This window comes from Cervus elaphus, chromosome 5, assembly GCF_910594005.1.
Source record: "Cervus elaphus chromosome 5, mCerEla1.1, whole genome shotgun sequence".
Lineage (NCBI taxonomy): Eukaryota > Metazoa > Chordata > Mammalia > Artiodactyla > Cervidae > Cervus > Cervus elaphus.
In genome coordinates this window covers 127,597,638-127,625,092 of record NC_057819.1, presented here as the reverse complement: position 1 = coordinate 127,625,092, position 27,455 = coordinate 127,597,638, and the positions used below count along the sequence as shown (strand labels likewise).

The 27,455-nt window shown below is 47.8% G+C and overlaps 2 protein-coding genes and 1 long non-coding RNA gene across 5 annotated transcripts in view; 1 reads left to right on the top strand and 2 right to left on the bottom strand.

The window, feature by feature from the left end:
• RECQL5 (RecQ like helicase 5) overlaps positions 1–8,888 on the bottom strand; it is a 29,611-nt gene extending 20,723 nt beyond the window's left edge. For both annotated transcript variants that reach the window (XM_043905505.1, XM_043905506.1), the window contains exons 1-8: positions 8,755–8,888; positions 8,098–8,235; positions 6,868–6,989; positions 5,358–5,876; positions 4,723–4,825; positions 3,918–4,029; positions 2,603–2,765; positions 1,192–1,271 (exon numbers count right to left, since the gene is read on the bottom strand). In XM_043905505.1, the coding sequence (XP_043761440.1) occupies positions 1,192–1,271; positions 2,603–2,765; positions 3,918–4,029; positions 4,723–4,825; positions 5,358–5,876; positions 6,868–6,989; positions 8,098–8,224 (1,226 nt within the window). In that variant the 5' untranslated portion in view covers positions 8,225–8,235; positions 8,755–8,888. The remainder of the gene's footprint in view (positions 1–1,191; positions 1,272–2,602; positions 2,766–3,917; positions 4,030–4,722; positions 4,826–5,357; positions 5,877–6,867; positions 6,990–8,097; positions 8,236–8,754) is intronic.
• The window catches only part of LOC122695512 (SAP30 binding protein), a 33,573-nt gene continuing 14,976 nt past the window's right edge, over positions 8,859–27,455 (top strand). The window contains exons 1-3 of one of the 2 annotated variants that reach the window (XM_043905508.1): positions 8,859–9,208; positions 10,427–10,536; positions 12,861–12,908. In XM_043905508.1, the coding sequence (XP_043761443.1) occupies positions 9,103–9,208; positions 10,427–10,536; positions 12,861–12,908 (264 nt within the window). In that variant the 5' untranslated portion in view covers positions 8,859–9,102. The remainder of the gene's footprint in view (positions 9,209–10,426; positions 10,537–12,860; positions 12,909–27,455) is intronic. The other variant, XM_043905507.1, reaches the window with a different exon arrangement.
• LOC122695515 lies at positions 19,012–23,605 on the bottom strand. Its single transcript, XR_006341397.1, has 3 exons — positions 23,487–23,605; positions 22,667–23,132; positions 19,012–19,134 (listed from the first exon to the last, which is right to left on the bottom strand). It is a non-coding gene; the product is annotated as an uncharacterized LOC122695515 (long non-coding RNA).

The following is a 27,455-nucleotide window of genomic DNA, read 5'->3' as shown; positions in this document are numbered from 1 at the left end:
AGGAGGCCTAATTTAGCAGTTCATAGTATGAGTGCCTACAAAGGGCTCTGGTCACAGGGGCTGTGGGCAGGGGTCCTGACCACCTCTGCTGGGCGTGGTCTTGCGAGGCCAAATCAGAGATGGCTGCTTGGAGAAGGAAACAGCTTCAACCCAGGAACCACCAACTCATCAGTGAAGAGGAGGGGGTGAGAGTCAGAACACATGGCCCAAGTAAGAGCCTCTCTGGTCTCCAGAGGAAACCGTCAAACCTCTGCTGGACACGAGGACCATGCACTTAATCAGCTCCGTGCTTCGAGAATCTAGTACAGCAAAAACCAAGATGGCATGTGTGTATGAAAACGTGCACGTCCCTGACAACTGGAAGACGGGATTAGCATCTGTCCAGCTGTGAGCTTCGTGACCATGACCTCTCTGGTCCACTCGAAGTCTGAAGCCATCAGTTCTGCATCTACCTTACAGGTTGTCCAATGAGATCTAACTAATGAGAGTAGAGGAATCAAAGAGCTTTTTGATCCAAGCACTATACAAATGCCAGGGCTCCTGGCCTGTCTCGAATGCTCCTGGACGTCCCTCACACAATGTGCCCACAGCTGCTCGTGCCCGGGGCCCGCCCTGAGCAGCTATCAGGCTCTTTCATAGCCCCCTCCAGCAGCAGGTGCGGATCAAACAGATACGTGGTTTCCTAAGTGGGCAGGCTGCTGTTACATTAGAAACATTGATGTCTCTCCAAGCACATTACCGCCCCCTCCGCCCCCTAAGAGATAAGCTGAGCCACATGTTTCTGTTTGGGTCTGGGACGAGGCTGACTACCCTACAAGTGAAGCCAGTGGTCCAGCTCCATGGCACATGGCAACTACAACGCCAGTGGCGCAGAATGGGTCGCATCTCTTGGAATGGAGTTATTCACGGGGCCAGCTTCTCCGGAAGTGGGTAGAGTGGGATGGGTGGGTGACCACCCAAAATACACAATGAATCCTCACAGGGCCAGAGTTTCTGGGGCCTTCCACAGAAAAGTGGACGGGTACCACCTTCCATGCTCCCTGACAGGAAACATCCCACACGATGGCCATCAGCAGGCAGGGGTCCCTTGGTGGCCCAGGAGCTGCCCTACATGAGCTGGTTAACGTGTGGTACCGGGGGAGGGAAAGGTCTCATCAACACTTGGCTCCACACACGAGATACGTCACTCACCCCGATTCTTCGCAGAAGGCCACCAGGGCATCAAAGGCCAAGACTGCAGCTTTATCAGATGCTTTGTTCCCTCTCTTTTCCTGGAGACAAGAAACAACTATTCAGCAAAAGTCTTACATAGTTGGACTACCGTATAGCCCAACAAATGATGAGAGAGAAAAACAGCAAAGGATACTAATAAAGCCATTCACAAAACAGTCTCCACACCTGACCATGCATCACCTGAGCAGCTTTTGGAAAACAGAAATTCCCCAAAGTTCCAGCTCCAGTCAAGGCAGGTCCCAGGTCACTTTTTTCAAGCAATTTCAGGTGACTTAGTTCCAGAAATAGGCTATCTCGCTTAAAGGGTACCTATATATATGTAAGTATGTATGCATGTATATACACTCTTTTTCCTTTTTTGGTATGTGGGATCTTAATTCCTAGATAAGGGATCAAACCTCGCCCCTTGCAGTGGAAGCACAGAGTCTTAACCACTAGACCAGAGTCTTAATCACCGGACCACCAGGGAATTCCCTACCTGTATTTTAAAATTTTAATAGATATTGCTAGATTGCTTCCCTCTGCAAAAGACTGTAACACTGCATTTTTCTCTTGGCAAAGTGTAGACACTCTTTCCTACACGTGCCCATAGCAATAGGGTTTGAGCTCTTACACATGTGTCAGATTTTAGTTTAATTTGCACCTCCTTGATTACTACTAGATTTGAACATCTTTGGATATATCATTTGATGAGTTTTTCTGGGAATTTTTGTTTCATATCCTTTATTTTCTCTTGTCAGTTGGGGAAAACTCTCTATTTATTGCCCACTTTAACCTTTGGTTTACCTTTTACGTTAAATATCTTTCCAGGTCTATTATTTATCTATTGCCTCTCTTGATGGTATCTTCACCACACAGAATTTTTCCACAGATTCAGGATTTATGGAAACTTTAGATTATTTATGTATCCAAATATTTGGTTTTTTGGATAGCTTTCTGGATTTTTAATTTACATTACAAAAGTATCTTCACCGGATCTCCAGCCCCAGGTGACATACTGGACTAATCTTAATCCTTTTTCTTTGGGCCACACAGTTTTCAGGATCTTAATTCCTTGACCAGATATTGAACCTGGGGCCACGGCAGTGAAAGCGCCGAATCCTAACCATTGGACCATCAAGGCAGGATTGATCCTGACTATATAAAATAACACACACACAACAGACTGCACGAAGATAAAGTATAAAGAAAAAAGTCTAACCTTGTTACAAGCTATCTACCAACAATGCCCCATTCGCCCCCTTGTACTTTCGAGCCTCAGGAGCACCCCTCCGGATTATAGAAGCCCCATCTGGGTTCCAAAATACGCCGTGTGAAATGGTGGCGCGGTGGGTTCGGACAGGAAGGGCTCCTACTGTCCAGGACTCACCTGCAGTTTTGCAACTTCCTTCCTGATCAGGAAGCTGACTTGGTCCCGGTCGCTCCTGGAATAGTAGAGGCGGCACCAGGAAGGCTTTCCATCTCTGCCTGCCCGGCCAGACTCCTGGTAGTACCCAGCCATAGACTTGGCAATATTCCAGTGGGCGACAAACCTGGGATCCAAGGGACAACCACCATGAGATGTGGGGGAAAAGCCGAGGGGAGGAAAAACTCTGGGATGGCTGATCAGGGCCCTTCACAGGTACCAGGAGTGGGGAGGCTGGCAGGGAGAGGGACCCCAGAGTAACAAGGCTAGGACACCTGCAGTCTGCCAGCAGGCCTCCCTCCCATGCAGCAGCCCATAGAAAAAGTGGTGGATTTAAATAAGGTTAGGACACTTACGAGCTGAGTAAGTCCTCTACAACATCTTTGAAGAACAAAAAAGTTAACATTTACTAAATACCTACTATGAGCCAGTGTACATGTTTGTCTTGTTTAATCATTACAGTCATCACATGAGCTAGCCTCATTTTATAGACAATAAACTTGGGATTCAGAAAGGTAAATTCGTACCAGGGGATGGCAGAGCTAGGACTTGAGTCTTGGGGTGTCTGATTCCAAAGCTGTTCCCTAACAAGACACAGTTGACCCAGGGTTCAAGCCCTGATTCCAAAGTCCATGTTCTCTCAAGCGTAGTTCATGGTCTAATTCCTACCCTGACCAAGGCAGGGTCACTGTGAGGCTTATTGAGACCAAATGTGCAAAAGTGCTCTGTAACTCACACAAGGCATTATTGTTGGTATTAATCAGAGCAAAGGACCTGGGGCTGTAGCCCAAAACGTCTCCAGAAGGTCAGGAGTGGCTGGAGGTAAAAGATGCCCCAACAGTGGCCAGCGTGGGGCTAGGAGGCTCGGACGCACCCATCTCTGCTGGACTGTCACCAGTAAGCAGGGAGAAGGGGAGACAGTAACAAGATCTTTGCCTTTGCCTTCCCATAGGGAGTGGTTTTAAGGTACTTCACTGCACTCTCTCACAGGCTCCAGTTGCTAAGATGGGAGTGAGCAGGACTGCGTCAAAGGGTGAGCCTGAGGGGCGGCCGTGCTGCTCTGCCACCAGGGGGCAGACACACAAGAACCATCAGCATCTGGACTATGCACTTCGGATGCTGTCCTGGGGCCTCCGTTCCCCACTCTCCCCCGCCCCCACCCCCAGCCCCTGGCCCTAGAAGGACACACAGTCCTGGTCCTCTAGGCAGAGCACCAGGAGGCCCGCCCCACCCGGAGCCAGGGCCCGAATGGCAAAGTCAGACAAGAACCAGAGCTCACCTGACATTAGCTTTGTCCACTCCCATCCCAAAACTAATGGTCGCCACAATTACAGGGACCTTCTCCTCCATCCACTCGTTCTGTACCAGTGTTCTTTCAGGAGCCTTCAGCCCTAGAAAAGAGAAGGTGAGGAAGGGAACTCGCATCTCTCGTGGGTTTCCCCTGGGGCCTACCTGCACACACACTGTGAATCCATCACCTACCAGGTGTATGACCTCGGGTCAGGCACTTAAGCCACTGAGCCTGAGCCAGTAACATAAAGACCCTGGCCCGTGTGTGGCAAAGGTTCTCTCATAAATGTGAGAGCCAGGATTCAAACCCAAGTCCAGGGACTTCCCTGGTGGTGCAGTGGCTAAGATTCCGTGCTTCCAATGCAGGGGGCCTGAGTTCGATCCTGGTCAGGGAGCTAGATCCCACACGCCACAACTAAGAGTTCGCATGCCACAAGGAAGTGCCATGACTAACACCCAGTGCAGCCAAATAAATATGCCAAAAAACAACCCCCAAACACCCACGTCCTTATTGGCCTTCAGAGCTTGTGCTCTTGCCACAGCACCAACTCCTGGACTAAAAAACTCATCACCTGCTGCTGGGTGGGCACAGGGGACGACAAGAGTTCAGGAGATCCTTTAGATCTCATTCATGTCTAGGCACCTTTTTGTGGGTTTAAGTGAATCATTTTAGCTCCGCCTGGGTATCTGGAACTAGATGATGGACCATCTGATCATCCAGGATTCTTCCGGAATAAGAGATGGGCCAAGAGGCTTCTGAGAGGGAGGAGAGCCAGAGCCCAGGTGCCCCTTACCTGCGTGGTACGCCTTGGCGCCCACGCCCCTGTAGCTGAGCTCTATGGCCAGCTGTTCACAGGCCTCCCTGGTTCTGCAGTAGATGATGCCACAGCCGGACACCTGAATGTGGAGACACAGGGAGAAAACAAGCATTGGGAAAACAAAACACTCAGCCCATCGTACTGCGGCCGCTTCAAAAGTGGCTCCTTCTCTCAGCCTCACGATCTCCTCTGAGGCAGACCACCTCACACAGCCCTGCCACTTTCTAACAAGGCGGGACCAAACTGGCTCAAAACCCAACCTTTCCAACCTCTCTGCCTCCTCCCCTCAAGCCCCGGATAGGTCTGCAAAGGAGGAAGAGTCCAGAACACAGGAACCCCGGTAAGTGAAACAATGCCAGAAAACCAAAACTCTTGTGTTCGAGTTTTAAGAAGCTACAGCTGGGGCTTCCACCGCAAACAGCACAGGTTCGATCCCTGCTCAGGGAACTAAGATCCTACATGCCACACAGTGCAGCCCCTCAAAAAAAGTAGCTACAGCTAGTCCTGGCTAAGAAAGCTGGAAAAAAACAAAGTTTTTAGAAACGAGAATCTATCTTTATGCTGCGGCTAGCACCCCACTGGCCCTTCGACCCTGACTTCAGTGCTCTCACCCCTTTATCAGCCTTCTGCCCAAGAGCCTTAAGGCAGAAGTCCCTCAGGTTCCCATAAGGATCAGGAAGCAGTTCCTTGAACTGCACGTCATAGAAGAGGTTGGCCCGGAAGCAGGGAGTCTTGAAGGTAGCAACTGGCTGCTTCAGGTGCAGGGCAGCAAACACATCCTCTCGGACCTGTGGGGTGGCCGTGGCGGTCAGAGCCACGCACGGGGCATGTGCCAGGCGGGAGCGCAGGGCTCCCAGACGCAAGTAGTCAGGGCGGAAGTCGTGCCCCCACTGGGAAACACAATGAGCTTCATCCACCACCAGGTAGGAAAGCAGGTGGCGGGACACTAGGGAGTTCAGGGTGGGCTGGAAGGAGGTGGAGGCCGCCATCTCCGGCGTGATGTACAGAAGCTTCGTCTGGGGCTTTTCCTGCTCTAGGTCAGAGAGCAGCTCCTTCCTCTCCTGCACCGAGAGCTTCGAGTTCAGGGAACTCACTCGGACCTTCAGAGCCAGCAAGTGGTCCACCTGGTCCTAAAGGCAGAAGGGGGAGAGGCCCAGAGCAAACAGTAAGTGGCCCTCAGGACTCGTAAACGTCGCTATGACTCCCCGAGGGTGTTTCACAGGCATAAATTATCCTCCTCCCACCCTCCAACGTGTCTTATCTTTGCATAAAAGAGGTACAGACGAGGAAGCCGTGGAAATGAGGAGCTAGACAGGCACGGCTTTAATCCAAGCTCAATTACCACATGCTCTTCAGCTGGTCCTTGAACTTTCAACTTTCTCATTTTCTTTCTCTTTACTATAAAAACAGTAAAACTACCTAGTAGGATTGCTGCAAGAATTAAATGAACTTTTATACCTCAAAGGTAAGTTAACACCCCTCAGGCACTTAGCACAGAGCCTGAGACTAGGGCACACTCGTGAAGCATGGTCACTGCTGTTCTCTGCCTTGCCTGCTCTCTTTCTCCTTTTCTTCATGGCGGATGGCTCTTACCCACACAGCCACACTTCCTCATTTCTGATTCTACCAGCCCATCTGCAGGCTTTAAATATAGCCAGAAGTACAGTTAACAACATCCCAACAAGTTTCTCATCTGTTTTTCTGTCTCACAGCTGTGTGCCCACCAGAAGCAAGCAGAACATACCAGGGATTCCCCCATATCAATTTACCTCTCTACCCATCTGCATCTTCGAGAACATCAACAGTGCATGTGTATATATATGAGAATGTATATGTACATACAAATACAGTTCCATGTTCCCCCAGACAAAAAGTTACAAAGGAAGGTAAGAACCTCAGGCCATCAAAACAGAGAGGACTCAATCATAACCCACCAGAGTGATATGCACTTGTGGAGAACCCCACACTTAGGCAATTCAGAAACCCAATACAGAGGGACAAAAACAAATCAAAGAAAAGCAAGAGGCAAAAGACCAATGAAAGGAGAAGTAAAATTTCTAGCTACTAAAAAAAAGTCCCCTAAACTTTCTGGGCTGCCATCTTCATTCACTTGAGCCTCACCTGAATCAAAGCAATGAGAGGAGAGACCACGATGGTGATGCCTTTAGCCAACAGAGCAGGGAGCTGATAGCAGAGGGACTTTCCTGCCCCTGTGGGCATGCACACAAAGACATCCTTATCACCTGCAAAAGACAAGAGGACAACATCTCAATGCTCCTGCCTTTTATATATTCCTCCCATCAAGGCTGTTGAAAATTAAAGGATAATGTAAGAAAAACCCCTAGCAGAGTGTCTGGCCCATGGAAGGGTCTCAATATAATTGCAATTCTCTTCCCACCCTTTCTAGGAAAAGAGGGGTGATCCAGGGAGATTCAGCAATGCATGCCAATCATTTCCAGCAGTGGTAACAACTACAAGGGTAAGGAGTCGGAGTCTGCTGGGACACGGATGGTTGAACTGAGCTGAATCAGGATTCAACGAAAGCTGAATCCTTCTGGATGGGTGAGCATATCTGTGTAGACATGGATACAACATCACTTAGAGGGATTTTGTTTATAAATGTTACAGTGTCACTGACATTACACTCCTGCTCCCCTCTTGACAACCTCCATCTGTCAACATGCTGCTGCTGCTAAGTCGCTTCAGTCATGTCCGACTCTGTGCGAACCCATAGACGGCAGCCCACCAGGTTCCCCAATCCCTGGGATTCTCCAGGCAAGAACACTGGAGTGGGGTGCCATTTCCTTCTCCAATGCATGAAAGTGAAAAGTGAAAGTGAAGACGCTCAGCCGTGTCCAACTCTTAGCGACCCCATGGACCTCAGCCTACCAGGCTCCTCTGTCCATGGGATTTTCCAGGCAAGAGTACTGGAGTGGGTTGCCACTGCCTTCTCCCTCTGTCAACATAGCTCTGGTTCATAATGCTATTACTCCTTCCCTATTTGGGATCCACGCCACTCAATCTTCAACAAGGAAATTACCTGGAAGATGACTGCCTTAAGACTATTCCTGCCAACTACCCTCACCCCCGCCACACACACACACACACTGTTGTCTACACCAAACAAAAGAGAACGGAAATGTATAAAGTGTTTTCAAAGATACCTTAGCTCTGACTGTGAACTATCAGAACCAGAACAGTTGGGTGGTTCTGCTGAGAAAACTACGTTTAGGGTGACACATCTACATCTCCAAAACCAAATATGGCCTGAGAGCAGGGAGGTAGGAAGGGTCAGAAGGAAAGTGCTCTGCAGCAGCACAAATGTAAACACAGGTAGCTTGGCAATGTTACCTTTCACTACAGCCATGATTGCCCTCTCCTGCAAAGGCGTCTTAAAAGAGTCAAACCCAAAGACCTTCTTCAACGTGTTCCGGACTCGACGCTCAGGGTCAAAAGGAGAGGAAGGGTGGGTACTCATCTTTACCAACAGTGGCCAAAGGTTAAGGAAAAGGTGATGATCATAATGGTTGCAACTAGAAACCTCTGTTCTACTTTTAAAAGACTGCTTATTTTTCTCTGTGAGTATAAACTTGCTTTATTATACTCAAACAATGCACTATTTTCAAGTAATACAGCTCCAGGTGAAGAGCCTGGAGCAATACATTCTTGAGTAATTAACATCTCTATTTTTATGCTCAGTGAAAATAAAATCTTCTAACTATCCCCAGGCCACGGTACAGCGCAGAGCTAGAAATCAGATCACCAGAAGAAACACAAATGTCTTAGGAACAGTTTGGAGAAGATGGAATTTTTTCCCTAAGATCCACCCTCTACTCCATAAGCACTGCCACTGACGACCATTCTTCCCCCCGGGACCTGACCCCTTCTTCCCACCACCCTCTCCCCCACCCCCCGAAGGACAGCTCTCCCCGTTTCCTCTACTCAGCCCCAGATCCGCTCTTTTCTCCCTTCCCCAGCCAAAGCCTCCCTCTCTTAACCCCAAGATATCAGAGCCGGCCGTGGGCTCCAAGAAGCGAAGGCTCTTGTCGGGCCGCTGCTGCCCGCTGGCTCAGGAACTACTCGAAGACCCCCATACGCCTCAGGTAACTGAAAAGCCAAACTGCTGGGAAAGCAGTGTCAGGTAAATCCCACAGAAGCTTATGTCCGTCGCGCAGTGATGACGTTCGATAGCGTTGGCACGAGGGGCGGAGCCAGGCGTGGAAAGGGCCGTTTTGATTGGTTCTCGGTCTGGAAGGGGCGCGGGGTCTCCTGGGATCCGGAAGAAGTCGCCTTTCTGCGCGGAAGTCGGCTCTTTAGAGTCATAGAAGTGAGCCACGCCGGGGCTGTGGAAATAAGATGGCGGGGAAGAAGAATGTTCTGTCGTCTCTGGCAGTTTACGCGGAAGATTCAGAGCCCGAGTCTGACGGAGAGACTGGAGTTGAAACGGCGGGCGGCGCGGCTGGTGAGGCCCGAGAAGGGAACTGGAAAGGGAGAATCAGGTTACTGCTCCCCTAGCCGGCGGGAGGGAAAGAGATGGTCATTGTACCCCAAGTATCGGGCCCCGGAGCCCCAAAGGGCGCTCAGGGTCCTGGGCTAGACCGAGCGTTATATGCTCTGTAGCACGAATGGACCGTCTCCTTCCGTTAATTCGATTATCCTTCCGTAATTTACTGAAAGTCTCCGTGCTGGGCATGGTGCTGGGCAGAAGGATGGACAAAGGGGAGAGAGGATCCAAGGCTACTGATCCACTCCCTGTTTTCTCCGGGCTTGTTTGTGGGGAAGAGCGAACCTTTTAATTAATAATATGCCCTAGACATACTTTGGAGCTTTGTACCTCCGGTCTCCACCGCGGGAAGAGTCTTAATTCAGTAGATCTGGGGAAGGACCTGAGCATTTGTGATCCTTCCAAGGCTTCTTGGTGATTCCGTTACTTTGTGAGTTGTTTAAAGCCCATCAATGTTTTGTTGCCGTACTCACGTTGAGAATAACAGTAGTAAGAAGTGGGAACAGATTTATATGGGAGTGAAGAGAGGCAGCAAGTTACCCAACATATTTGAGCCTTGGTTTCCTCATCGGGAAGTGATGGAGGGGCTTGGACTAAGTTAGCTTCTCAGTGCAAGTGGTCTTGGCCTGTCTGGAAGTTCCCTGCTGGTTTCCCAGTAATTTGCATTGTTTGGGGGGTTTTGTTGTTTTTATTTTAAACATTTTGTTGATTTTGTTTCTCAGGTAGATATGATTGGGAACCTCTCAAGGCACCCCTGTTTTAAGGTCCAGTTCCTAGGGGAGGACTTACAAAAATGAGGATGACAGAGTCCTCGTCTTGTATGAGAAGACTAGTTCATTGGTGCCTATTATACAAAGTAGACATAGGCAGATCAAAAGAGGGGGTTAAACAACGTGATGTAACAGCTGAGAGAAAAGAGTTGGCATAATAGGTGGATTGAAGCATTAAAAATGAAATTTAATATTACTTGGCTTTCTTTCCTGTTCTTTTAATGAATTCATACACTAAATTTTGTAGTCTTCTCCAAAACGGAATCTGGGCCAGTGGTCACTTACATGAGATTTAGGTTTTCCTTGTCTCTTCAGAGATAGTCCTGGCCCCTCAAATTACTCAAGTGTTTTTCTCCATTCTTTTCCCCAGTCATTCATCTTACATTTTTCTCTTCTGTTTAATAAGAGGAGAAAGGTGGATTGGTATCCAAAGCCTATGGAGAGGATGACTTTTCTCGCCTTGGGGTTGATGAAGATGGTTATGAAGAGGAGGAGGATGAGAACAGCAAACCGTCGGTAGGTAAATCTATTCCCAAATCCACAACTGCTCAAAGCATCATTTCATCTGTCAGAAGCTTTCTGACCTGTACCAACAGTGTTCCATTTCCCCCTCCCCCCCTTGTTTTGTGTGTTTAGTATCAGTTGAGAAAATTGGATTGGATATCCATAGTTCTCTTTGAAAATCTAATTTTTTTTCACCCGAACCATTTTGTATTAACCTTTGTATTGAAACCTGGGGACAACAATAGTGGACAATTTTATTTAACCCAGATATCAATAACTGTTTTATGTTGGTTTTCCCTGTTTAGATAATTTATTCCATTTAAAACAGTGCATTCTTCCCAATTGATGTATCATTTATATCTGCAGTCAATTCTGTGTTATTTGTAATCTCAGTTGGGGCTCATTCAAATCTTTCAGTTTATTAAAAAGACTGGGAAGGACAGTTATCTGTGATTTGATATTTATTAAATCCTTTCTTGATATTCTACTTGGCACTTTTTATCAGAGTGTTCTTGATCATCAAATCTTGCTTAAAGTTTAGTATGTGCTGACTAGCAAAGAAAAGAGAACTTGCATCTTAATTTAACCAGAAAGACTTTAGATACACTGTCACCTAAAATTTAAAAGTTTGGAGAATTTAAGTCTAAGGAAAAACAAGGATTCAGACTGGTACTTAACACAGACATACAAACTTGTATCTCAATGTAAAATCTGGCTGGTTAGCAACAGCTTTAATTAAAACACCTAATGAGTTGGTGATGGACAGGGAAGCCTGGCATCTGCTGTCCATGGGGTCGCAAAAAGTCAGACATGACTGAGTGACTAAACTGAACTGGATGTTCTATATGTTATTTGTTTGAAAATGTTATGCATTGCTACATAAACGTTAGAGTTAAAATGCTTTACAAATTAAACAAAAATGCATTTTGTATATTCTGTTCTTTTGGAAGATATTTTTGTCCTTTGAGGTTTCCCCTCCCCAATTATTGCTGATAACTCAGAATTGACTAAAATTGTTTAGAAAAGCTTTGTAAGTTGTTTCATTTTCCTGACTGTTCTTAAGTGAGTACATACTGGCTTAACATCCAGTAACTATTTTCTTCAGCAAATTTGCATGATGTGTGTTTTTGAGGTGTTCCTCTGCGTTTACTTTGCATAGAATTTTCACCATATTTAAGCTTTATTTCACACTTTAGTAAAATCCTCGCATCCAGTCCCAATATAGACATTCTAAAATGTGATTGTATTTAGCTGAGCTACATCTCTGATTATTTGGCCTGATGGGTTTCATTTGCAGCAGATTGTCTTTAAAAGCTGTGGCTCTCTTGATACCTTGCAGAACAATTAAATCTCAAAACCATCAGGCTAGTTGAAGTCTCTCAGGTGGTGGTTATTTTAACCTCTGGTGTGCTCTTTGATATGGGGAGGGGGGCATTTAGGGTGATTGAAAATAGCAGTTTCAAATGAAACTTTCCACTGGATGTGAAATTACAGCTCCCGTGCATTGGGGTGTGCTCATAGTGGAACAGACACAGGAGACAGTTGCCTGACAGGGTAGCTGATCTTTGACCTTCATTGGGTTTCAGTGGAATGGTGGGCTAGCTTGTGTGAGGCTGGGGCATGCATTGGAAAATGTTGTGTCCAAATGGTACTCCGTGTCAGGCAGGCCATTTGGACAAGGAACAAGGCTGGCTAGAATGGGTTAGTTCTCCAAAAGCTTGGATGGAGGCGGGGCCCCCTCAGCTGGGTCCCAGGACAGTCCTGACTTTCCCAGTTCACTTGCCCTGGTCGTTTGATGCCTGCCTTCCTATTGTTCATGCTGATGTGCAGATGTTACTGGGTTGATGCGCTCGGGTATAGCATTGGGGTGAGGGGTCATGGCACTCAGGGAGGTGAACACTGTCGTGGAGTTCTGAGTCTGATGTCTTTGTGTACATGAAAGGCAAAGAAGGAAAAAAAGATTGCTGTACTTTGAAACCATGGGTATTTCACTGGCAGCGCCATGCCTGCTTTATCCTATGGGGCCTGAACTTTTCTCAAGCGTATTGCAGCCTTTCTCCGTTTGTGTGTGTGTGGTCTTTAATCTTAGGCATTTTCATTGGTATAGACTATGACCCTGCTGGAATAAGGACTTTGAGCGGCTGATGTTCTGTTTTTCTTACCCAGAACATCTCTTCTTCCCTTTCTCTTTCTCTGGAGCCTGGGTCATATGGTAGGGGAGGGATTCTTGGTGGGACGACCCAGGCTGGGTAAATTTGCTCCATACCCTAGTTATGTATGTGAGAACCTCAGGCCCACTCCTTTAAGCTTAATCCTCTAAATTCTTTGTCTTGTAGGAAGATGACGATTCAGAGACTGAAAAACCTGAGGCTGATGACCCAAAGGTATTTGGTGTTGGCTGTGGTGGGGTGGCTGGATATGAGCAAGGCATTTTTAACTCATGGCTCAGTTCATATGTCTGGTTCCAGATCTGTCCCACTAACATACCGTGTAACCAGTGTAATTTGGGGGGTGGGGGTGGGGATCAACCCTGCTTTAAGAGAACTGGAGACCACCCTGGACTGTCTTGAGGCAGCTTAATTTGCAGCACCCTGCCTGTTCTCTAAATCCAGGTGGGCTTTGTGGGGTCTGTGCCCCTGCAGGTGGGTTAGGTGTAGGAATGTTTTTAGAATCAGGAAACCACAGGGGCCGCCTCATGCACTATGGATTCTCTTTAGTTGTCCAGACGTGAAGAAGGGCCATAGAGGGCCAGACAAAATGAGACCTCTCCCAGCTACTGGGGATGTTGAGCCTGAGCCTTGTTTTTGCAGGCTAGTGCCCTTCCACTCTCCAGTAAACCATACAGAATGGTTTGTTTTGGAACAGCATGCTCATTTCTTCTTATTTTTCATCCCAGTAGCAGCTGAGAATAATTCAGACATCTTTGACCCATTGTGATAAAGGTTAAGACACACACAGCCCACCCCCACCCCCCATGTTGGATAGCTTTGTGTACTGTGTGCTGGGCATCAGCATAAATGTGCCTGTTAAAGAAGCATTCTTTGGGGGACAAATTCCCCCCAGCCTCCAAAGAAAAAGACTAATTCCATCACTCTGGCCTTGGGGAATAGCGACCAAGTTTTGTGTGTAAAAACTACTTTAAAACCAGCTGAGGCCTTTAAGGTGATGTAGTGAAATTCAGAGAAACTATCCCCACTTATAATCTATCCCCAATTATAATCTAAAACAAGAGTATGTTCAAAAATATAGCATGAACTGTTCCAAATTTGAGCTGATTCTGTGATTGGCTAGAACTGTGTGCAACCATTGAAATAAAGCATGAAGAGCTGTGGATGATGCAGATAAGAAAACATTCTACCGAGAAAGTTCAGGCATCAGCATGAAGGAGAAAGGAAGAATGTCCCACAGACTGTAAATACCAGCTCCTTTCTGTACCTAGTGAGGAGCCCAGGCTTAACCCATCGAAGCATTACCAGTAGGAGGGTAGACCCTCGGCCTGCATCAAGGACCATTGAGCTCTGCTTGGGCTCGCAGAAAGAAAATGGTCAGCAGTGTTAGTGCCCATCTTTTGTCTTAGTGTTTGGGATATATTGGCCTTGGAACCTGTGCCTAAAATAAGCCCAGGGGGTCGCCAAGTGTCAGGGCTTCAGCTGTGGACCAAAAGGAGGGTCCATGGGACTTGGAGCCTCTCTGTCTAGAGCTGCCAGCCTGAACCTGGAGCCTCTTGGTGAGGCTGGCTGGAGAGGAGGGCACATGCCCTTTAACTGGCACCCCTTCTGGAATGCAGTGATACAAACTGCAGATCCTCAGGGATGATGGCATGCCTGTGTAAGAGAGGAGAAACAGTCCCCCCACTCCCCAAATAGGCAAAATCCGGTAGTTTACTAATGTCTTTTGTGTTCAGCCTTTCCTTTCTCGGTCCCACATGGAGGTTGACTGATGTGCTTGACTATTTCATTTGGTCGTTTGAATTTCCAGTCTGTGGAATGAAGAGTCCTTGTGGAACAATTTCTGTTCCTGTTACGGAGCCCTCAGAAATCAACACAAAACTCAGTTCTCAGAGTGACTCGACATAGTTCTTATGGAGGGTGAGCGTCAGAATCAGACTGAGCTCCACCAGCTCAGACGTCCTTTGGTCCCCAGTGGCCAGCAGAGGCCCACTGCGGAGAGGGCAGAAAGACTGAGTCCTCGTGGCATCTCCACGACTAGAAACGGTCCCCAGCGTGAGTTTTGTGTGTTCCCTGTGCTTAGTCCTGCCCCAGCTTCCTCTTCTGCCTAAGCTGGCATCACAGTCTTCCACGTCTTAGTCTCCGCCTCAAACCCCTCCCACCCCTCCCTTTTCTGGAATTTTTCTGTCACATTTAAGTTTTATTTCAGTCAATATTTAACAATATTTTTGTTTTTCAAATCATTAACTTTGCATATTTCTGCCTTAAGTATGTGAAGTTTCTAGTGTTAGGATTTGTCACTGGAGAGGTCATTTATTTTGTTAGCAAATGAGTTGATGTCATAACTCTCTTTTCCACTAGATGGCCCTCCTTCCTACGTTGGCTTTTTAAGATCTGCTTTTAATTTTTCACTCTAGCACTTTTCAAAACAGTTTTTTTTTAATTGGAGGATAATTGCTTTACAGTGTTGTGTTGCTTTATGCTGTACAACGGTGTGAATCAGCTATAAATATACATATATTCCCTCCCTTTTGATCCTCCCACCCACCCCCCAATTTGGTTTCTTCACACAGTCAAAAGCAGGAATCCCAAGAACTTTTGTTCATTTTTGTTTTATCTTTTGATGTTTTAAATATTTGTGGTTTTTTTAAATTTTAAAATAACATACCTATTACATACTAACATAAATAACATTTTTGTGAGAAATTACCACCAAAAAAGTTAGAACAAAAAATGATATTGTTTTAGCATTTTACAAGTCTCCTTAATGTCTAATGTCTAGTTGAATAGACTATTAATAGGTTCTTATAGCTGCTTCTGTGTTCAGTCTGTTGCATTAGGTTGTTTTCGTTGAAGAATTTGAGGAAACTCTGGCTTGATGCAGGCAAATTATTGGAAAAAGAGTATTTTGGTAGCCCTGCAAGTCCTTATGGATGTTCTTTGATGCTTCATCAAAACTCAACAGATGGTAGTTTCCTAAAGGTTAGTTGCAACAGGAATATGAATCCTTATCAATGAACTGTTTGTTCTCTGCTTCGTTAAGATCCTTGGGTGTCTCCCACTATAAATGCCTCTTTTTCTCCTACTTGATATCACATCATCAGACACTGATGATTTGGACAGTGTCAGCTTACTGCATAATGTGGGTCCCCTAAATGTTGACACATTTTGTTCTACAGTGTCAAAAAAAAATGCTTATTTGTTAACAACATTACTGATCTCATCAGACAAGCCAATAAATATCAGAAAGCAGTCGTGCTCACAGTGGGAAGTAGGTACTTTCTCAGATTCTAGTCTTTGCTTGAAAATTTGAATCTTATCGCCGGTAAATAGCCATGAGAGACAGATTTAGTCTTTAAAATGCCCGCCAACTACATAAGTCTGAATAACTGTAGTTTGTCAGTTACTTTTTCAAGTGGAAATGATGTTCCGTGAAGAAAGCAGCTAGTTCAGCTTGTAACCCAGTCACACAAAACGTTTTTTTAAAAAAAGGACTCAGAAGTCAAGGATCAAGGTAAATCATTTTTACTGCTCCCCCAAGGATATTGTTAAGTGAAATTGACTTTTTTTTTTAGACCAAGATTATAACTACTGCTAAATCTGGTGCAGCTGCCTCAATTTATTCCAAAGGGCCAAGAAGTTAACATTTTTACTTCTGTAAATGTAACAGTGAAAGTGAAGTCACTCAGTCGTGTCCGATTCTTGGCGAGCCCATGGACTGTAGCCTACCAGGCTCCTCCATCCAAGGGATTTTCCAGGCAAGAATACTGGAGTGGGTTGCCATTTCCTTCTCCAGGAGATCTTCCTGACCCAGGGTTTGAACCTGGGTCTCCTGCATTGTAGGCAGACGCTTTACTGTCTGAGCCACCAGGGAAGTCCTGTAACAGTGAAAAGGGCAAATCAATGTCTTACTCAGTATTATACAAAGGACTTTTGACCCTGTAGACCCCCAGGGGTCCACTGTTCCTCAAAACCAAAAATCTTGGGTGGGCAATGTTAGTTAACTATTAGCTGCCTTCATTGCCCTCTGCATGTCCGTTGACTGCTAGCCTCACGGGTGTCTTGAGCCATGTTGAGGGCAGCAGAGCGTCCCAAGGATGATAAACCCACATCATCAAATCTGCCTCCTTTGTTTCATGAGGATTAATGAAATGTAACAGGCACTTAGCTTTCAGTAGTTAGTTGTGATGACCAGCGCCCCCTCGGCTCGCTTCCCAGACTGGCCACACGTGTCATTGGGCCTGTTGTGAGATTTTGGAAGCTGCATTTTAAACCGGAGTGTGCTCTGAGGAGAGCAGAGGTGAGGGGACTTAAAATCACGTCAGGTGGAGAACGTTAAGGAGCTGGGAGAGGGAAGACCAGGGGCATCGCTGGAAGTTCAGTCTGCTGTTTGAAGGTCTGATGAGGGCAGGGCAGTGGCAGCCCTGTGTGGAATTCAAGGAACGCAGAGAATTGCAGGGAAGATGTTTGCCTTCATATAACAAAGTCAAGTGGGCCTTAGGAACCATCACTACGAACAAAGCTAGTGCAGGTGATGGAATTCCAGTTGGACTATTTGAAATCCTAAAAGATGATGCTGTGAAAGTGCTGCAGTCAATATGCCAGCAAATTTGGAAAACTCAGCAGTGGCCACAGGACTGGGAAAGGTCAGTTTTCATTCCAATCTCAAAGAAAGGCAATGCCAAAGAATGCTCAAACTACTGTACAATTGCACTCATCTCACACACTAGTAAAGTAATGCTCAAAATGCTCCAAGCCAGGCTTCAACAATATGTGAACCGTGAACTTCCAGATGTTCAAACTGGATTTAGAAAAGGCAGAGGAACCAGAAATCAATTTGCCAACATCTGTTGGATCATCGAAAAAGCAAGAGTTCCAGAAAAACATCTGTTTTATTGACTATGCCAAAGCCTTTGTGTGGATCATCACAAACTGTGGAAAATTCTGAAAGAGATGGGACTACCAGACCACCTGACCTGTCTTTTGAGAAATCTGTATGCAGGTAAGGAAGCAACAGTTAAAACTAGACATGGAACAACAGACTGGTTCCAAATAGGAAAAGGAGTACGTCAAGGCTGTATATTGTCACCCTGCTTATTTAACTTATATGCAGAGTACATCATGAGAAATGCTGTACTGGATGAAGCACAAGCTGGAATGAAGATTGCCGCGAGAAATATCAATAACCTCAGATATGCAGATGACGCCACCCTTATGGCAGAAAGCGAAAAAGAGGTAAAGAGCCTCTTGATGGAAGTGAAAGAAGAGAGTGAAAAAGTTGGCTTCAAACTCAACATTCAGAAAACTAAGATCATGGCGTCTGGGCCATTATTTCATGGCAAATAGATGGGGAAACAGTGACAGACTTTATTTTGTGGGGCTCCAAAATCACTGCAGACGGTGACTGCAGCCATGAAATTAAAAGACGCTTGCTCCTTGGAAGAAAAGTCATGACCAACCTAGACAGCATGTTAAAAAGCAGAGACATTACTTTGCCGACAAAGGTTCATCTAGTCAAAGCTATGGTTTTTCCAGTAGTCATGTATGGATGCGAGAGTTGGACCATAAAAAAAGCTGAGCGCTGAAGAATTGATACTTTTGAACTGTGATGTTGGAGAAGACTCTTGAGAGTTCCTTATCTGTTGACTTTGAGGAGTACAAAAGTAGAATACAGAGACTGGAAACGGCCCTCATTTTTATCACGCTGATGTTTGGGTTACCTATGAGTGCAGAGCCCCATATTTGGGAGTTTGAGGAAGAAATGAGAACTCCAGGCCCCACCCCCATCCCCCCCACCCGCCACATAGGGAGCCTATGTTCCTGATGCATCGGCCCAGGGCGACAGGGATCGGGCCCTGGGGTTGCTGAGTTGGCCCTAAACTAGAGAAAAGGAGCTTGGAGGAGGTGGCGGAGTGTCCCGCAGGGAGCAAGGTGCCCGGGCACTTCTGTTCCATCAGGTCGTTCTCGCCTCACCTCCTCAGTAAGCAGCCAGACTCAGGTGTTCCGTCACTCAACAGAAGGTGGCGCTGCTGTCCTAGACAGAGTCAGACCGGGCGGGGCAGCCCTCTGTCCGGCTCCTCACCACCGGGATGGGCCCCCGAAGCTCAAGTGCTTCCTCCATCTGTTTGCCCTTGGCCCACAAGCTTCCCTTTTCGCCACCCTCCTTTGTCCTTGTTTTACCTCGGTTGCCCTGGAACTTTTCCCCTTGTTTGTTTTTTTTCCCCCCACTCCCACTGTTCTGTGGATAAAGGTATTTCCACTCACCCACTGTCCCTGACACTCTTCCTCTGCAAACAAACACGGGCACTGAGAGCTGGCATGGGTGAGCTGGAGCAGCCTGTGGGCAACTCACCGGGAGGCCCAGCCTCCCACTGCGGGACGAGGCTCGCTGATCCAGGCTTTGACCCAGGGAAGGAATCCTCGAAGCCCAAGGAGCAAACATCTGTCAAAACAAAATAGTGTTTCTGGGTCAAGAAGGTGACATTGGGTGGGGAAAAAAATTGTTCCAGCATTTTTTAAAAGGCGTGAACAACCCCAGTTCAAAGAAAGCATTTCAATAATCCTTCAAACCCCAAAAGTAGTGCAAAAATGAGGAATTCACAACCCAGAGCCAGTCTAGTAGGTTTGGAATCAGAAGACTGGGGTTGAGCGCTGGCGTGGCTTCCCCCCAGTTGTGTGTCAACAGGCAAACTTCAACCACGCTGGGCACGTCTAAAGTCAGGGCTGTGATCCCAGGCAGCAGAGGCAGCGATAGGGGAGAGCGTGTAGGGATGTGTTCTTTCTCAGCCTGAGATGGGGTTTTGAGCAGTGCTTGGCTGTCTGATTCTGTCCCCATCCTGGAGGTCAGAAGTTACTATAGTTTCTCAGTTCACAGCACCCTTGGTGTCACAGGAATTTTTCGCAGAACTCCTAGACCAAAAGAAATAACCTAACACTTGTTCAGTAAGTAAGGTTCTCCAAACAATCAGCATCAGTGTCCTCATGATTTAGTATGTTACTGTTTGGCTGTTAACTCGTGACTGTAGACCACCAGGCTCCTCTGTCCGTGGGATTTCCCAGGCAAAGATACTGGAGTGGGTTGCTGTTTCCGTCGACAGGAAATCTTCCCAACCCAGGGATTGAACCTGCGTCTCCTGCACTGGCAGTCAGGTTCTTTACCACGGAGCCACCTGGAAAGCCCCACAATTTAGTGTAGCCACGTGGAAAAAATAACCCATAAATTAGTGTGGTATCAGACAAGATGTCGAGTAATTGCTGTTTCCCTTGAAATTTGTAAATTTCATGGCCATTTCCTGGGGTGCCTTGATGGATACCACTGCATTGGTGGACACTCGCAGAGTTTCAGAGCAGTGGGGCTTGGTGGAGGCCTGGCTCAGCGGGGTGAGTGGGCTTCTGCCTTCAGTGGCTGCACGTACACACCTCAACTCCCTCAAGAAGGACCAGCGTCCTGGTCGCCAAGTGTTATTAATTGACCCTGAACTGAGATGAAGGATTTGCCTGGGGCAGAACTGAGTCAGTAATCCACATTCTTCCTGCCCTCTCCAGCCGCTTCTCCCCAACCCAGCATTATTAATGATCTTTGAAAATGTCAGAATCAAAGGCCTGGAGACCGAAAGCAGCCCACAGAGCTTGTTTCCCTGGAGTTTGTTGTTGACACCCATTCTAGGAAGAACTTCAGGAGCCTGCCAGCATTCTCTTAGTGACCACGCAAGGGAAAAGGCGCCAGCTTCCGCAGGATCCGTGCAAAGCAAATGCTTTCCTCCCTGGGCTTTGGGTCTGCTGGCTGTACCTCCAGGGCTCTAGAATCAGAAAGGGAGATGCCAGACTTTTCACGAAGAAGCAGCGTAGGGTTCTAGTCATCCTGAAGGACACTTCAGAGGCAGGTTGTGGGGGTGGCAGAGGAACCAGAGGCCCTTTGCAGCCAGTGGCGATTGGACCATTGTATGCCTTTGCTTGGTGAGCTTCTGGCGAAGCCTCCCTTGTGGATTGTTCTACTGAGAATTCTTTTTCAGGATGGGACAGCAAAGGTTATCTTTTTATTTTTTATTTTTTTTATTTATTTATTTTTTTAAGGTTATCTTGTTAGAGTTTAAATATGGACCTCTTAGAGGTCTTTGACATGGAAAGGGTCATATGGCACTTTTCTGGTGGTTATCTTGTCAGGGTTTTGTTTTTATTTTGTGCATATTTTGTTGTAAGACTATAATAATAGCAAGATTGAATATTTAATGAAAGAAAAAAATCACCTAATACCATGATCCTGACAGTGTTGCCATTTTCATTCTTCCATCTTTTTAGGTTTGCCGGTGTAACAGGGTAACTATTTTGTATCCAGTTTTGTTCTCATTTGTATTATAAACATCTTCAGTATTACAGTAGTCTGGGTAATTCTATACTGTTGTTTTAGTCTGACTCTTTTATGACCCCATGACTGAAGTCCACCAGTCTCCTCTGTCCATGGGATTTCTCAGGCAAGAATACTGGAGTGGATTGCCATTTCCTTCTCCAGGAAATCTTCCCAACCCAGGGATCAAACCTGTGTCTTCTGCATTGGCAGGTGGATTTTTTACCTCTGAGCCACCTGGGAAACCTAATTATATAATATGGCATAAATGAAAAATTACAGTTGAGAATTACAGGGTGGGTTTTATATCTCAATAAAACTATTTTAGGAAAGATTGTTTTTATAGTTTTCTAAATACCTTCAACAAATGGAGAATGATGAAGAAAAGGTTGAGATTCACCAACTTTTGTTCTACTAGTAATGCCAGTCAGTAGCAACACATTTTTTCACACCAATTCCCTTAGTCCTTCTCATATATTCAGCTAAGGTAAAATCCAGAAATGGCACATCAGAATAGCAAAATATGAAAGTATTTTTGTAGTTGTTGTTAACTAAAGTGTTGTATAGGCAATTTCTTTCCAATGAGAGTCCCTGATAGACAGGAAATGGGCCGTGCTCTTCACACAAGTCACAAGAAATAATTCATTCTTTAAAATGTAAGTTCTCATTGGAAGTCCATGGGATTGTTCACCCAGTAAGGGAGGCTGGCTCAGTAGGATTCGGGATTTAGCAGCATTTCTTCTGTAAGCCCCCAGGAAATCTCTAGGCTAAGGATGCGGTGGCAGCACCCAGTGTGTAGGTGAGTAAGCCCTCAGGACCTGCCCTTCCGTTCATGTAAGCTCAGACCTTACTCACTGGGGCACCATGAATTCTTGAGCTGTTTCCCTGTAGTTAAAAGATAATGGATGTGGCCATCTTCTCCTTAAGTGGAGGGTGTAACACCTGCCTGCCTGTGACCTGCTGTGGAGTCATTCCTGGAGAGGAATTCCACCTCCTGGCTCTTTAATGTTGGGTGGCTCAGACAGTAAAGAATCTTGCCTGCAATGCAGGAGGAGACCCAGGTTCAATCCCTGGGTCAGGAAGATCCCCTGGAGAAGGGAATGGCTACCCACTCCAGTATTCTTGCCTGGAGAATCCCATGGACAGAGGAACCTGGCTGTCTCTAGTTCATGGGGTCACAAATAGTCGGATGTAACTGAGCAACTAACACTTCCACTTTCTCCAGTGGTTGAACCAAGGGTTTCATAGAAATTGTGGCTATTCACAGCCTCCTGGTCTCAAGGGAGGAGGCAAGAAGTTGGGAAATGGTGTTTCTAGGCTTTGCAGTCAGGCTGGAGTTTGAATTCCAACATTGACATTTATGGGCATAAACTGCTTCATTGTATTTTGCCTCGGTTAGCTCCTCTGTGAAATGGAAATAATAGTCTGCTTCACTGGGGTGTTAGGAGACTCGATGGATGTGTGTTGGCTTTTGGTGAGTTCTGTCGAGGGTGTGTGGAGGAGGATGTATGCTTGGTCCTTCCAGAGATGGTTTTCATTTCCTGCCTGCCCCGGTGTTCTGCCTCCCAGACCCATGATCCTTTGAGTACTGATTAGGGAAGGGAAAAAAAAGACAGCATGTATGACTCACCTACGTGCACAGAAGGAAATGGCCCTTGACCATTCCCGGCTTGTGAGCCATCCGGTCTTGTCTTCTGGCCGCTGTAATTTGGCCTTTGAACTGTTGAAAGTGCCCCGGCCTATTTACCACTAGCATTGCCTTGCTCTCACCACAGTAAGTGGCCGCTTGGCCTTCTTTTGGGCTGTTCTTGAACAAGGCACAGGTGGCCCTCACAGAGTAAGTGACAGAAATCCCACGCCAGGGAGAACCCAGCCACCCCAGGCTAGGGTCTGCAAGTCCATCTGGGTGATGATATGATCTGAGCAGCAGACAGAAGGACAGAGGCAGGGCACGCTGTGCAAATAGCTCTCTTGTTCAGATTGAAAGAAATCCAAGGTAAGTCCTTTGTCTCGCCGCCTTCTGAAGGCAGCTTGGCCACACATGTAGCCGAAACACCGCTGGGAGAAACGTTGCAGTTGCTGGGAGTTGTGATCTCCTGCAAAGGGAAGAAGGACCGTTACTGTCCCTCTCACCCCTCGTCCTGGCAGCCCCACAGCTGCCAGCAGGGCCTTCTTGACAGCACTCGCCCCGCTCAGCTGAAGCGGAGACTCCCAGGAGCCCCACCCCGCCCCTGCGTGGTTCTGCATCCAAGAAGGAGCCGCTGCATGCCCGGTCCACCCGCCCATCAGCCGCGCCGGCCCCAGCAGACTTCCTTCCCTTCGGGGCCACATGCCACGGATTTCTAACCAAGGTGTGGCTGGGTGCCTCCTTCCCCAGTGAGGACTTAACTTTTCGAAATTTATGTTGTAGAAGGGAAGCTGCCTGTCTTTAGGGATCCTGCACTTCTCACCTCTGTTCCTTGCTTCAGTCCATGTCCCTTGAGATGCTACTGTAGTATTCCTGGGTTTGACAGGATTTTACTCATTTGTATTAACATTGGGCTTCCCAGGTGGTTCAGTGGTAAAGAACTCCCCCCTCCGCATCTTCAGGTGTCTCTAATCAGGTCTGTGGTTACATTTGAAATAGTCGGCTTTGTCTCCCCTTGGGAGGTGGCTCCAACCAGAGCTTGCCTTCACATGAAGTCTGGGTGGTTCCACGTGACAGAGCCTCAGCGCCATGTGGAGCCATGGGGGCATTACTGAAGCCAGGATTTCAGAGAAACTGTTCCTCTCCCCCTCCCTGCCTTTGCTTCCATCTCCAAGGCCAGCCCTGGAGCTGGCTTAGTTTGTCTTGGCAGACGCCTGTTTAACCCTTTCCTGTAGAAACCTCTCTGCTTGTGGAGCTGAGCCTTCCCAGCAGTGAGCTGGGAGTGAAGGCAAGTCCATTGAATCCGAAATGGCCCCACCAGCTTCCGCCCATTTTTCTGATATGTTGAGTGTTTCCATCCGCAGGCAGGCAGCCTGCCGTGGCAGTGGCTCAATCCTGACCAGCAGGATACAACTGAAGGAAATGTGCTGGTGACAGCCTTTCTTCTGGGCGTGTAGGTGAAGCAACCCCTGCCGGGGGTCTGCACCTCGGGGGGCTGCCCCGCGCGGCGCTGGGTTCAGTGACTGCCGCTGAGTCTTGGGGTTACTGCCTCTCGTCCATGCCCCGACACTGTCTGTCAGACCACAATGATTTTATTCTGGAGCTCAGAGCCAGTTGGAATGGCTGCTTTCTGGGCATCCTGAAGTGACTCACGTGTCACAGAAAACCTCGCTTGTCCATCAGCTTGAAGCCTTCAGGCGGCCTTCTCGGGGTTCCTCAGCTCCCGAAACAGCAGGATTGTCTGCCTACAAGTTCACGAGGCTGTCATGAGAACTAAATGAGATCTTTCACTGAAGTGCTTAGCGTGATACCTAACATTATTCCCCAAGACTGAGTTTTGTTCGTATCACATGCCTAGTGTTTGGCCCATTGCCTGGTACATAATAAATGCTTGGTAAGTTATTTGTGGAATAAATAAATGAACTTTACAGTAATTCTTCTTTTTTCCTTGTCTTCAGATCAGGAGCAACAAGGTAGACTTAAGGTGTTTTAAATTCTGTATTGGTGCCCCCCCCCCCCGCCCCCACACACACATCTTCCTGCCTGCCCTATATCAGCCTTTACTGCAGTTCTGCTCCTTTAGCTTCTCTGCCACCTTGCTTTCTGATGTTGAGTCCACACATTGAAACTACCTGTGGACTTTAACAGGTTTGGAGTCTGGGGGTGATGTTTGCTTTGAAATCCTAAACGGGACTGAAGAAAAACTGACCACTGGCTGGTTAGGCGTGGGTGGCGGCGGGGAGGAGGGGAGGGAGTGTGTGTGTGTGTGTGTGATCTGTGTGTGTGGAGGGGGTGTGTGTGTGTGATCCGTGTGTGTGGAGGGTGTGTGTGTGTGTGTGTGTGTGTGTGTGATCCGTGTTTGAGCGCCTGTTGTGGGCAAGGCACTGGCTGTTGCAGGCGCTGGGAACACAATGGCAAACAAGACAGCGCACAGAACAGGGCAGGCGTCCTCATTGGCCAGGTGGGGTGGAGGACTGCTTCCTTGAGCAGAGGTCTGAAGTCTAAAGGGGGCTTCCTAGGCCGGAGTTGGGGAGGGGGTGATCCATGGAGCTGCCTTGCCAGGACCCTGGGGCAGGGAAGGAGGCCGACATGGCCAGCAGAGTGTGCCCGGGGCTTCAGGCCACAGCGAGGGTTCTTTTTGAGTGAGATCTCTGCTCATGGAGTGAGATGTCACCAGGCTTTGTAACTGCTCGGGCTGCCCCAGGTCTGAGAGGACAGAAGATTTGGGAGGCTTTGTTTCTCTGATCTGCCTCCCAAGCTGCCCCCTACTTTTAAGATGCAGCATTGCATCATCGGCCAGAAACCTAGTCTGGAACATTCCCCTGGAGTACAGAGCGACTGTCCTTTGCCCTCTGCTCAGAAGGTTTTCTCTGTGCCTAGTGCTCCCGAACGTGGGGAGAAAAGGCAGAGTTTAGATTTGGTGGAATCCAGCTGCCAACTTGCCTTGTCTCAAGTTGGACCCCAGAGCTTCGAGTGCGCTCTGTGGGGCTGGCTCGGAAGGGTTGATGAAGTGTTGGCTGTAAACAAACCTCCACCCTCGCCACCAGGAGCTGCCGCTCCTCTGCTGAGTAAACCGCCAGCTCACGCGGCAGCTTGTCCCGTGTCGTGGAGCCATATTGTTTTCACTTCCTTCCTCGGCTCTGGTCATGGTTTTGCTGGTGGTCGGACTTTTGTATTCTCTGCAGGGGGAACCACATCCCAGATTCCGTAATTTCAAAAAATGAGACCCCTGCCAAAGGACTGTTAGATTCTTCCAAATTTCAGACACGACTGACAAACCAAAATTGTTAGGTTCAGATCACAGCCCTTCAGGGATGGCCCCAGCCCACGGCAGCCACGTCACACCCTGGTCGGAGGGACTTACGCCCTGGGAGAATAGGGGGTGCAGACAGTCTGAAGAAGAGGCCTCAGCGTTTTCCTTCTGCCTTTCTCACTTGGCTTCGTGGGACGATACGGATTTTGTTTTGCTTTGTTTTTCCTGTGTCTTAACAGGAATTGAACTGGGGAGCAGAAACCAGATTTGCCTGGTCTTCCCCCCTGGGAAGTGCTATGTGCAATGCTCTCCCAGGCAGGACGCCCTGTCTCCACCTTCCTGAGGAATTGGGTGAAAAGCGCCCCGCCGGGGTGTCTGAGGGGGCGTGTGCTGTCACGTCCAGGTCTGTCCAGGTCTCTGGGACTCATGCCTCCCGGCTGATGCAGACAGTCATCTGTCTGATAACTGGATCTCCAGGCTGAGTTCATTTCTGTGGCCAACGGAATATCCACCTAGAGGCCAGGGAGGGTGGATTCGTACAAGTCCAGGCAGGTGTCCTGTGAGCCTTCTGAAACCGTGCTTTGGAGGAAGGAAAGGAGCAGTGGGTTCTTGTTGCTTTTTGCCCGTGTCCTCTCCTGCTCCCCTCCTGCCTCTTTAAGGATGTACCAAGTCTCTCTCTAGCAGGTTTTGTCAAACCGGTTTCTTGAACTGCTGGCAGCTTAATGTGTGAACCTTCCTTCAATCTCCTAAGGAGATAGCCCTTTTAAATACTTCATCAGTTGTTTTTTCCAGCACCATGGCTGGCTTCCAAGATAACTACCCTGAGCACTTCGTTCATTTTCGTGCTGAATTCCTGGTATCTGAGGCATGACTGTCCCTCTGGGTCTTTGTATTGAACGTGGAGGCCCGTCCTCACCCGCAAAGCAGCTTTCATTGGATGAAAGTTGCCTCAGTGGACAGTTGAGCGTAAGTGGTTCTAAAAAGCATCTCTGGGGTGTTTGACGCCTGTCCTCAGTGGTCTCACCGGACGCCCTGACTCTCCTTCCTTGCTGGGCTTTCTTCAGTATCCCCAGTGTCCTGCAGCCAACTCCATTCCGAGAACATGTGTTGCCGTGGCTCTAGGTCCTTGTGGGGTGTAGTCCAGCCCTTCTCAGGCTCACGTTGGGACAGCGGGGGGTCAGGCGCCTTTTGGATGTGGAAGCACTTGGGTCATTGGCTTTCTTCTTCAGGGGCACCTTGGTACCACGCCACACGCCCAGGAACTCAGCAGACCCACAACCCACTTGTCCACATCAGAGGGCAGAGGAATTCCCTGCTAAAGTGTAACAAGGTGTGGCCACCAGGAGGCACAGAGTCCCATTGTTTGATTCTCCAGGGCCTTAGGAATCACACAGGCGCCTGTGACGCAAGTTGGGGATCTAAACAAGCACAGATTCCGAAACCTTGCCATAGTTTGTGGCTCCCAGCCTGCAGAGGCTCAGTTAGGTGTTTGGCTTTTAGGGTTCTCTCAAGGCAGGAGAATCTTTGCTTGCAGTTGGG